We start from the raw sequence: 12,362 nt of genomic DNA, 5'->3' as shown, positions 1-12,362 counted from the left end.
TTGTGACCGACTCTGGGGTTGCGGCGCTCATCTCGCTTTATTGGCTGAGGGAGCCGGCATACAGCTTCCGGGTCATGTGGCCAGCATGACTAAGCCACTTCTGGTGAACCAGAGCAGCGCACAGAAACGCCGTTTACCTTCCCGCCAGAGTGGTACCTATTTATCTACTTGCACTTAGGGGTGCTTTCGAACTGCTAGCTGGGCAGGAGCAGGGACTGAGCAACAGGAGCTCACCCCGTCACGGGGATTCGAACCGCCGATCTTCTGGTCACCAAGCCCTAGGCTCTGTGGTTTAGACCACAGCGCCACCCACGTCCCTATATCTAGCTTAGTTTGTTCAAAAGCACTTCCAGTAATGTCCTTTCATAAAGCGCAGTAGGCAGCCTTGAACCCATCACATTTTCCCAGCCTAGACTTCCTTACAGGGTTGTTGTGAGGATAAAATTAAGAGTTCCATGGTGGAAAGACAGGATATACAGTAAATGTATGTCCTGTAAACATGTGAACCCTGCTACTGCTGTTACAATCTTAAAAACTGCCTCTAAACTTATTTGGAGGAAAGCTTCACTGAGCTCAGAGGAACTTCCTTCCAACTGCACACAACTTGGCAGATATACCTTCCTCAGAAAAATATATTTGGTACTTTTATAAACTTTGTTGAGTCAGTAACTTTCTCCATAGTGCCACGCTCATTCGGGGTGACCTAACTGAAGTCTTATTCAGTTAGAATTTGACTTATATTTGGGTGTTGGGGCAAGCTGAAGTTCTGAACTTATAAAAAATGTGCATTTTTCTAGCTGTGTAGTTTAAGCGTGGGTGGGGAACATGACAGATGAAAGTTTAATCCCATGGCATCATGCTTCGGTAATAAGGTTGCCCGATTGCAGCCCGGTTCTCTTTTTCCCAAAACACCTTCTGCGTGTTTATTCCCCCTCCCCCTGCATCCAACAGAATTCGAACCCAAGCGTGTCAGAAAAGGACTGCAACCGGGCACCCAAGGAGATCCCATGAATACACACCCCACGTTATCAGGGAATGCATTCCTAAATGCCGCTCCAAATCATTAATACGCATTGCCCCATCGGAAGAAAATCAGCTGGGGTGGTTTCTGCAAATGTTCTGGTGTGCTGGGGCGCCATAAAAGTCAGACTAGCCTCCGAGAGACAGGTGATTTGCGTACAAGCCCCTTGAACTCTGCGTGGGCTTGACTTCCCGAGCAAACACAGGTAGCGATCTGGATGCTTACTAAGATCTCCGATCTTGCAAAGATGAAGATGACGAAGAAGAAGCGCCCTCCAAACCTGCCAGGGTCAGGTGGGCTGTGAGACGATCGCCTTGCAGCTCTTTACCTCAGCTGTGTGTGCTGCTATTACTTTACTACTGGCAACTCCACGAACTTCCCACCCCTTGTTTTTTCCCTATTTCCAGAGTGGTTTGTGGCTTGGGTTTTGTGTGTGTGCTCCCATTCTGTCAGGCGGGTGTTCTTTTTGAATGAATGACTTAACCGCTCGCGGCCAATAGGCGCTGGGCCCTGCTTAATATTCAGGAGCCCCTTGTCCAATGTCAGGGCGAGGAGGTTGTTTTAAACGGCAGAGCCCCGCAGCCAATCAGGCCGCTCTCGTAGGAAGCCAACGCGAGGCTGAGCCACAGCTACTAGCGCTGAGTCTTAGCGCGTCGTGTGTGCGCCTCGCTCTCTTCCCTTGCATATTGCCTAGGTTAAAGCGAACAATACAGGTAGGTTTCGTGGAGCACTTTGCAACTTTTTTCCGGGGGGAGCGGCTTCTTTGCTAGCCCTTCTTTTTAATTTCCCCTTTTAAGAACAAAACAACGCGCTCCATTTTTAATTGGGGGAGGGAAAAAAAATCTTTTGCATTTTTATTTTATTTCATTTCTCTTGTCTCTCAATATCCCGATCAACTTTTATCTCTTGGCTTCCCACCCACTACACCGTTCTTTAACTAGGCGTGGGAAATCAAGACTTGTCCCGAATCCTGGTGTAAATGGAGCTCGGTTTAATTTTTATTTATTTATATTTATTTTTAATGGGGTGGTGGTAGCAAAAAGGAATGGGGGACGGAGGGCGACGGCGCACGGCAAGGCTATATATAATGCATTCTCGTCTCTTACTCTGTAAGGGGGGGCGGCGGGATAATAAAGATCCACACACAAAGTAGGTGCCGGGGCGGGGGGCACGCGTGGATTTTCCGCTGGTGCATTAACTTCCCCCGCATGGGCTGCGGGGACCTCCCGCTTAACGGGCATGCCAGCCCGGTTCCCCGCTTCTCCTCCACGCGTGTCGCCTCCTGCCCTGGGCTCGCCTTCTTGGGGAGAGAGGAAAGTTGCCTTAGCCGTGCGCATTGCTGGTGCCTTGCTGTTTATTCTGCATTAATAATGGCTGTCGCTTTAGCAGCTGACAGGGATAAGCTCTGCGCGTCCCGGAGAGAGAAGGGAGAGATGATAACACACATCTCTCTTCTCCCTTCGCCTCTTTATTCCTTTCAACTACAATTTTTTTTTTTGAAAAAATGTATATTTTTGTTCCCTTTCCCTCTCCACCGCGCCTTCCGACCCGTCCCGAACCTTTCGTTTCCTCCCCGTCTCCTTTTCCCCTGTCCGAAAAGGTGCCCCTCGTCCCCCTCCGACCGCCGCTAAGCCCCGGACCGTTTCCCTTTCGCCCCTTGCTACATTGCTTTTTGAGCTGAGCTCTTGTGTGCATTAATATGGCTGGCGTTTCGGTGGCACCGCTGAAGGAAGAAAGACGCGTAAAGGCAACAGAGAGGCGGGGAGGGGGAGCGGCGCTGGGAAAAAAACCCCGTTGGGAGCCCCCAGAGCCCCCAAACCTTTCGCTTCCTTCCCCGGTCCTCCTTCTCTATCCGACCGTGCCCTTAGCGGGCTGTTTCGGGGCCGTTTTGGCTTTTTCCAGCACTTTTATCTCCTTGCGATTCGGCGCGGCTGTGTGCTGAGCCAGGGCTTGTAATGGCTGCATGGCAGTCTTTGTTATACAGGCTATTGCGCTAAGCAGGGACATGGGAGGAGAGGGGGGGTGGCTGCTTCAAAGCTGCTTTTCCCCCCCTTCCCGACCCCCGGGCGCCCCCAGACCCCCCTCATAGGAAAGAGCAGAGCTTTTTCTACAAGGCTGGCTTGTTTTGGGGAGCCTTGGTGCTTCGGTTTCCTTTCCTGGGGGGTTCATCCGAGCAGACGGGTGCCGGTGGCTTTGTTAGGGATAGCAGTCTCGCTGCCTTGTAGAGAAGCCATTTTAGCGAATGGAGCTGGCTGGCTATGGGCGAGGGGGGAACTCCATATCCCTGCCTTAGCAAAGCAAAGACTATAGAGATAGCTATAGCAAGGGCAAGAACCCCGCCGCCTGCCCCAGCTCCAGCCGGCTTTGCCCCCTAGGGCTAAAGGCACCCCGTAGGAGAGCCGAAGGGATTATTTGAGGGGTACTTTCTTTCATGAGTAAACATTACACAAAATGGAAGATGAATTATTGGTGTCTTTCGTGACCTGTCGTTTTCTCTCTCCCCCCTTCTCTCTTTTCACCCAGCTTACCGGAGCCACTCCAGCAAATATATAGCAATCCCAGGCATATCCCAGCAGCGTTCGCTAAGGCAATAAAAGGGGCTTTTTTAAATGCAAGTTGTCCCAATGTAGTAAAGCAAAAAAGGAGGACGCGGGGGGGGGATTCCCCCCCCAATGACCTTGGGGGCGGGGGGGAGTAAGGGACAGAATTCATTTATTTTTTTGAAAAAAAGAAAGGAATAAAGAAACAAAATGTGGGTGGGTTTTTTCCCCTCCTTCCTCCGAAACTTTTTCAGATAGTCATGCAGCCTTTTAATAAGGGACTGAAATAGGATTTTTTAAATAAAAAAATCTTTTTTTCGAAGAAAGGAAATTTGAAAAAGGGGGTGTTGAGCTCTTTTTTTTCCTGGGGAGGAAGAAAATTAATTCCAACTTCTAAAGACAGCGTAGTACAAATAATTATTTTAAATACATTTTTTGAAAAAAAATCACGAACAGTTTTTTCTCTCCTTTTTAACCCCACAAATGGTTGCTTTTTCAGGAAACGAGATGGGAAAGGTGCATTCATATCTAAAAAGTTAGCAACTGCTCTGGAAATTAAATAAACAGCGACCAACCTGACATCAAAAGTACGATGTTGCTTTACCAAGAGAGCCAGTCTTATAACTTGTGCTGTAATAAATAAACTCTTTAAACATATTTTAAGCTGTTTTTCGAGATATGGGTTTTAAAATGCTGAAGTGCCTACAGAAGATGCATGACAGCTACTCTGACATGAAATGCATTTTATTTTATTTTTAAGTTCTGAAGCAGTAGCAAGGGAGTTTTCCTACTGGGTGGGCCAGCCAAGGAATGCAAGTCACAACTATGTGTATTAGTTAACCCTTTTAATACTTTGGTATTATGGGCTAGTTCACACATGTGCTTCACATTGGAAGTTGGGAAGCTGCCTTCTGTTGAGTCAAGTCCATCTAGCCCAGTGTTGTCTTCACTGGCTGGCAGCAGCCCTCTAGTTTTTCTGAATGGGGTGCATTCCCAGCCCTACCTGAAGATGCCAGGGATTGAACCTGGGACTTTCTGCATGCAAAACAGATGCTCTGCTATTGAGTTATGGCCCTTGATCATCAAATGTAAGCAAATCAGCTGGAAGTTGATGCTCACTCAGGTGAAAATACCATACAATAACGATGTGTGCAAGCCAGCAGAGGACTTGCATGATGTCCATGTCGACTCAAAAAACACACACAACTTCCCAGTGGACAGAAATGGGCACGTTTTGGCTGAGAACTTTTAAAAGTGGTGCGTGCATGCATGCATGAAAGTGCAAATTCGCTTTGGGCAATGCAACTTATGTTTTCTTGCCTGGTATACGCAACATAAATCGCCTGTTGCGGTGGTAGGTGGTGATTTTTCCCAAATGTCTTTCCAGGGAGTAAAGATGGCTAAAGGTGACCCGAAGAAGCCGAAGGGGAAGATGTCTGCTTATGCCTTCTTTGTTCAGACCTGCCGTGAAGAACACAAGAAGAAGAACCCGGAAGTTCCTGTCAACTTCGCAGAGTTCTCCAAGAAGTGCTCAGAGAGGTGGAAGGTACTGTCTGCAAGACCCAAATTCTTATACTTGCAATAAAGACAGCAGCCTAATAAGAGAAGAATGTGTGCTTCCTGCACTTTAAAACACACACACACACTTTCAGCTTTAGGAACAAAAGCAGCCTCCATTAATTCAACTCATTAAGCCCCCACTTTGAGCTTTGTGGCACTTGTCTCAAATAACTGCAGAGAGATTTGCAGCCCAAGTCAAGAGGTCTAAAACCCTGCTTGAGTCATCGCTTTCAGCAATGAGTATTCATTGGGCATTGCCAGAAAACTTTCAAGCATTCTTTATATAATCTTAGAGGCTACAAACTTATAAATGAGAATGGAAGTTCTCAGGAAGCTGAATTCTGCATCCTCTGATTTTAAGGGTGGGAAGGAAACGTGGCCCTATAGGGACACCATGTTGGAGTTAGAGCCCTAAACATCTGATGAGCACCATGTTGGCTACCCATGCTCTGTTTTGTCTGGAATGGCAGCATTTGCACAGGTCTAGCTACGGCTGATCAGTCAAGAAGATGGTCTTAAAATCAACAAACTGTGCGAAAGGAGCAAAAAGAGGGTGCAAGCCACCATATATAGTCTTAATTTGGAGTTTGCCTCCCATGTGTACAAAGCATGCATCAATGAGCTGGTAGTCCTACAGACTTGGGCAGGGGGCACTTGGAAGGTCATTTCTGTGTACACATGGCTGAGGGCATCTCAGCCAGATTTTTGGAACATAGGAATCTGCAGTGGCACACTAGCCTAGTGACGCCCACTTGGGAAGGCAGCAACTCTGCAGGGTCTCTTTCCCATTCAGTAAATTTGTGCCTGGGACCTTCTGCATGCAAAGCCAATCTTGATATATGAACCTGCCTTTGTTTGTGGCTCTTTTGGGTGGGTGGGTGGGTGGGTGGGTGGGGGGAAGGCAGATGAGTAACTGCCTGCATTTGCCTTTCAGACCATGTCAAGCAAAGAGAAGGGGAAATTTGATGAGATGGCTAAAGCTGATAAAGTGCGGTATGATAGAGAGATGAAGGATTACGGACCAGCAAAGGGTGGTAAGAAGAAGAAGGACCCCAATGCCCCCAAACGGCCACCGTAAGTAACTTCCCTGCATCAGTATACATACATAAACTTACTCCCAGATTTGTTAGGTAGCAAGATGCAACCTACATTCAAACAAAGTTCAGAAAGAAACAAGTAGATCTGGCAGTAGGAAGCCAAAACAGACCATTGGTCCACCTAGGCCAGTATTGTCTATACTGACTGGCAGTGGCTTCCAGGGTCTTTCCTAACCCTACCTGGAGATGCTGGGGATTGAACCTGAGACCTGAATGCTAAGCATGTGCTCTACCACTGAGCTATCCTCCCATACCCCCCGGGATATCAGACAAGCTACAATAAAGCACCTCTATTTTTTTTTTACAAACCCTCTTCAGAGCTGGCTGCAACTTCTCACTCTGCTGCTTTTGGTGAGAGTTAACCCATTATCAACAACAAACTGTTAGAAAGACTTGAGAGTTTTCAAGATAGTCATGCAACTGCTAATTTAAAGAAACAGCAACAGCAACAAAGTTAATGCTTTTGAAGGCTGCTAATGCCTGATCACTTAAGCTTTAAATCTTGGCACTGAGTAGTTGATTGAGAGTGGCACCATTTGCCACTTACGTGACTATCTTGGAGGTGGGGAAAAGGAGCTTGAAATCTTGACTTCCCTTAGTGACCCTGATCTCCTAATTTTATTATTTAATGGCGCTCCAGAGTGTTCGGTGTGTCATAACATTTAGTGCTTAACAACAGTCCTGTAAGATGAACCAGAAGTTGCGTCTCCATATGACGGGGTGGGTTAGGGATGCGGGTGCTGAGGACTAGTGACTTGCCAAGGCCCATCTAGTGAGGTTTTGTTTTTAAAAAGGTAGAATTTAAACCCAGAAATTCCTAGCTCCTGTCTAGGTTATATCTTCTCTCACTGGTTTCGTTCTAGTCAAAGTGTTAGGGATTTTTGCTACCTCACCCCACAACAAATGCCCCGGGACCTATAATAGTGCGATGCTAAAACAGTGCTTATAAGGAGTAGCGCGGTCTGCTGTGGGTGTAAGCCTCAGTCTCGTGAACTCCTCACTCGATTCTCTGCTGTGAGCAGGAAATGGGAAGCTTTTGCTTCCAGTCTTGCAGCAGCCATGTCCAGGGGAGCATTAAAGGCCAGGGCTGAGGCGTGCAACGCTAAACCTCTGTAGTGTTGCGTCAGAACCAAGTAACTGTGGAGAAGAAGCTACTGTTTTTAAGACCAGTTTTTTTGAAGTGTAGGTAAAAGACCCTTGGCCCACCACACCAGCTCTCAACTGTGGTTTGTCTTCTCCCTCCCACCCTCCACAAGGTCTGGATTCTTCCTGTTCTGTTCAGAATTCCGTCCCAAGATCAAATCCACTAATCCTGGCATCTCCATTGGAGACGTGGCAAAGAAATTGGGTGAAATGTGGAACAACCTCAGTGATGGGGAAAAGCAGCCTTACAACAACAAGGCTGCAAAACTGAAGGAGAAGTATGAGAAGGTAAGGCTCAGGTGGCTTCTGTCCAAAGGGACCCTTGTTTGCATTTGCTCCCAAAACAAAACTTTGTCTCATGGCAAACACTTCGAAGCAGACTTCTCCAACCTGGTGCACGCTCCAGGTGTTTCATTGCACTACTAGTTCCCTTCAGCACTAGCTAGCACAGGTAGGAGGGCGCACTAGTTTGGCGAAGCCTGCTTTAGAGGTGAACTGCGGTGTCCCCAGTTTGGTGGAGTATTTTTCAACTTAACACGGCATTCCAAGCCAGCTCCTTAACTGGGAACGAATTCCAGTGACATCTGCGAATGCAAACTTACCAGGAAAAAGTGCTTACAGGCATCTCTTGGCTCCAAGGCCTTCTAGCACCGGCAATGTATGGTATGTTGGTCTTCATGTCACTGGAGGAAACCTAGGCTTTGGCTGGATTGGAATTAGCCCACCCCGTCCTGGAGGCTCAAGGCAGAAACAAATTACTGAAACACTCTCAGTACTGAACATTTTAAAGCTTTCCCAACTTGCCCTGGCTCCCAGAAGCCAGCGTGCTTGTTTGCTTTTTTAAAATAAAGTTGTAAAGCTGCAACTTCTTTTTCCATCTCTTCTCCATCAGCCATCGCAAAGGAACAGTGATGGGCTGTGCTAAAAGGCTTGAAAGCTTCATAATTCTAAGTAAGAGAGTAGGAAAAACCCTGTTGGATCAGGCATGTAGTGCAATATCCAGAGGTTCAACAAGATTCCTATAGGAAGCCTGCAAACAGGACCTGAGTCTCCACAAGAGATGATATTCCCAAGAGGTGGTACTTTAAAACATTTATTCCCCTCCTTTTCCTCTTCACAAAAGGGAGTTGCTCAGAGCAGCTTACAAATATAAAAGAAAGCATAAGGCACAAGTTATCAAAGCTAAAAATGGCAGCAAACCCTCCACAAATACCAGCATTTGAATCAGTACAATTAAGCATCAACACACAATTCAAAAACTTGGGGAGTGTTTTCAGTTGCTAGAAGAATACAAATAAATGAAGAGAGGTAAACATTGCTTCTTGCCGCAAGGAATTCTGCAGATGGGGTGCCACCACATACGAGGCCCATTGCCCAACCTTATTTCAGAAGACAGTGGTCTATGCAAGAGATGTGCAACAGCCAGTTTTTAAAGGAGAGGCAGATGCACAAGAGATCCCTAGGAACAATAACACAATCTTGAATTGCACTTGGTAGTGGACTGGTAGGAAGATGCGTACATACAATTCCACATGCATTCTGTTAGTGAGCAGAGTTCTGATCTGTTTTTTTAAAAAACCAAAAAACCCTGTAAGGGGCTTTGAGGGGGGGGTCTAAGCTCTAAAAAGTTACATGCATTGGAGGAATGATGCAAGGTTCTTAGGCATATCAGTTAGGTGTAAAATTACTATGGGAGAGGTATTCTGACTTACGCAAGTCAGCAAAACTCTTAAGGGTAAAGCAGCAGTTAAGATAAGTTTCCAAGGCTTGTTAAAAGCTTTTGGTTAAATACACACCGTTTATATAAAGCACATGGCTTCCCCCCACAGAATCTTGCGAACTGTAGTTTAAGTGTGTGTTTTTTAGTATATGGTGACCGTGTGCAGAAGGGACCAAACATGAGTCAGTTGAAAGGGGCTGCGCCACATGTGTACACATACCTTACCTATCAAATCAGGACCACCAAAGCAGATCTCTTAAAGTAAACCAGTTAACACCCAGCACATTGAATTGGGACAGGAAACATACCAGAAACTAAGCTCCCCAGAAAAAAAAAATCTGTTTCTGTGGCTCTTACTCTAAACTCATGGCTTGCAATTTGGAGGTGCCTTGTGGCACCTCTTGTAAGCAAAGAGGCAGCGGGTGTCACTGATCAACTTGTTCAGGGGCTGAGAGTTCTGGAGCATCTTTGCTCTCTTCTTCCTAACAATTAGGGCTGGAGATAATGCAACTTTCCTTAGCTCGTGTAAATCTGTATAGCTGGAACAAGGAACATGTGGCTGTCCAGAGGCTGTTGCAGCCCCTAGCCAGCACACACCATTGTCAGGGCTGATGGGAGTTGTTAGTTGAACATCTTAAAAAGGGACCACTGCTGCTCTTTTTTTGGAAGGGGGTTTACAGAATTTTGACACCGAATCTTGACTTCTAAAAAGCGCAGAGTGTGACGTTGCTAGCTAGATGCCTAGAGCTCCTTGGGTGAATGGGAGGCAGTCCTCTTCATGCTATGCACACATCTCCAGGTGGAGTGGCATCTTATGGGGGGTGCAAGAGGCTTGGGGCCCCTTGTTCAAGTGGCAACCCACCCACTGTTCTCTGTAGGCAAGCCATTGTTTCTAAACGCAAGTGTTATAGCCGCTAAGGACCACCACCAGCTTCCAGCTAAAGAAGTTGCAATGTTACAAAGTCAATCCTCCGTACTGACGGTTTTGTTGTGTGTGGTGTTGTTTTTTTAAAAAAAGATCCAGACCCACCCTGGTCATCTCCCCGCCTCTTGCAAGGTGTCCCATGGGTGACTTGTTCAATAGCGCTCTTACCTTCTTCCATGTGAGAGAGGCTATTCTGAGTCACTGTCCCACTTACAGGGGGTTGGGGTGGGGGACACACCTGCTGATTATGCCAATGCCAGTGAAACTCACCCTCTTGCTGTTGCAGGATGTGGCTGACTACAAGTCTAAAGGCAAGTTTGATGGTGCAAAGAGTGCCGCGGCTAAAGCTGCTGCTGCAGCTCGGAAAAAGGTAGAAGAGGAGGAGGATGACGAAGAAGACGACGAGGAGGAAGACGAGGAGGAGGAGGACGATGAATGAGAAACTGTATAATATTTGTCTCCATGTGAATACCATAGAGTAGGGGAAACACCATTTGGAAAAAGAGAAAACAAAACAAGGCACCTGTTGCTTAAGACGGTGTCTTCATTTGCCCTTTTTATTAGGCTTAAATGACACAATTTGGATTCTGACCACGCCGTACGTAGCTCCTTTGGGGAAGGGAATTTCGAATAAAACGTGCTCTAAGGGGAAAAGAAGGAAGGAAAAAAGCTAAAAAGCAACCAAACCACAGTTTACGTTAAGTGGCCACGGTGCCCTTAGGCACCCTGAAACTGTAACAAAGTTGTACATATTTCCAAACATTTTTGAAACAAAAACGAAACAAAAAAAAGTGGGAGCAAGGCGCTCTTGTGTTCTCCTCAACTCTGTGCACTTTCCTGTTGGTGTAACAAAGCATTTAAAAATGTTTCTCAAGCATCTTATTTTTTAATTTGTAAGGTGGTGTTTTAACTATATGGTTATTGGCTAGAAAATCCTGGGTTATAAAACTGTACATATCTATAGTTTGTAAAAACTAGACAGATTCTTGTGGTTCATGCTTTGAGCAGTGATGCCCTCAGGGTGGGAAGGCATATGACTAACTGAAGGTTGTAATGTTCTTCCACGGAGGGGTCGTGTCTCAAAGCACGCTCTACGAAATTAGATCTATTTACACTACAGTGGGCGTCCATTTAGCTTAAAGTTGTCTTTCTGTATATAGTGAAACTAGCATTCTGCGGCCATTCTTAGTTGTGGAAGGGGAGGGGGGGGGACTTCAGCTGGCATGAGAAAATGTATGGAATCTTTTTTTTCTTTCCCTTTTTTTAGTTAAGCGGGGTAGTTTTGAAACGGAAACTGTAGGTCTCTTCGTTGTCAGCTTAAAACGTGAAGAGAGGGCGCAGAAAACAAGTTCAAAAACACTCTGTACTTAAAAAGAGAAACAAATTTGCAAAAACGTTATGTTGGTTTTTTTTGTATGTTTAGAATGCTGAAATGTTTTTGAAGCAAAAATAAACAGTATTACATTTTTAAAACCTCTTGACAATATTCTAAAAATTTTCTGCTTTGAACAAGGTTCCTGCAGCCGCAGCAGCAGCAGCAAAAGGAAACATTAGCAGTTCTGGCAGCATCAACCCAGCCAGTGGATCAGTTTAAAACTTATAGCAGATATTTTCCCCCACTTTCCCAAGGATGAACGTGAAGCACAGTTTCAATACTGGTCTAGGAAAAGTGACTACTTGAGTTAAAGATGCTATGCAAGTTTGAGTCTCTTACTCCTTTGAAAGTAGGAGGCTTGTGATCTTAAATTGTGTGAATTACCACCATTTGGAAAGGTAGGTGACTAAGGGGGAGCAGATGTTTCTTTCTAGCTGTGTTGGGTACCTTTATAGCCCAAATGCTATGCTTTGTAAATATTAAAATGTGCCTTTTTGTCCTGTGTTTAAACTGTTTCAGACTTGTGGTGTTTTCCTGCCTTGTCCCTTGCCCACCAGCAGCCCGGGTATTGGTAGGAAGAATATTAGATGACCATAAGTATTCATCGTTGAATCTTGCAAAGGCAGCCTTGGCCACCTTGGGTTTTCAGCACTTCTGCAAAGAGATAGATTCAATGCTCTTTGGGTGGGGTGTAGGGGAGGAAGGAGGGTGCTATTCTTGGTTGAGGAAGCCAAGTTGAAGGATAATCACTCTAGATCTCAGCAATGTCTAGCGACCTGAAGACCCACACTTGCTGTACAGGATGAAGTTATTGGATGAAGATAATGTCACATTGGGTTACAGTGGGTTGGGGACACACTAAGATCCAGGGTAAGCTAGGCGCTTTTGGGTCCTATTGGAATCAGCGGAATTTAAAAAGACAACTTTTGTTGATCTTTGTGGAAGTCAAACAGCTAACTTGGTCTACACCCCACCCATTGT

At 45.9% G+C, this 12,362-nt stretch overlaps 1 protein-coding gene across 1 annotated transcript; it reads left to right on the top strand.

Annotated features, from left to right (window-relative positions):
- Nucleotides 1-1,576: 1,576 nt before the first annotated feature.
- On the top strand, nt 1,577-11,891 carry HMGB3 (high mobility group box 3). The gene is made up of 5 exons (XM_080990306.1): nt 1,577-1,734; nt 4,949-5,107; nt 6,056-6,195; nt 7,475-7,649; nt 10,293-11,891. The coding sequence occupies exons 2-5, from the start codon at nt 4,958-4,960 to the stop codon at nt 10,443-10,445; spliced, it is 618 nt and encodes a 205-aa protein (XP_080846432.1). The 5' UTR covers nt 1,577-1,734; nt 4,949-4,957; the 3' UTR covers nt 10,446-11,891.
- The last annotated feature ends 471 nt before the right edge of the window (nt 11,892-12,362 follow it).

The sequence above is a fragment of the Podarcis pityusensis genome, assembly GCF_964106645.2.
Source record: "Podarcis pityusensis genome assembly, chromosome: Z".
NCBI classification, from domain to species: Eukaryota; Metazoa; Chordata; class Lepidosauria; order Squamata; family Lacertidae; genus Podarcis; species Podarcis pityusensis.
Note: the sequence above shows the minus strand (reverse complement) of the source record. Positions and strands in the feature narration are given on the sequence as shown.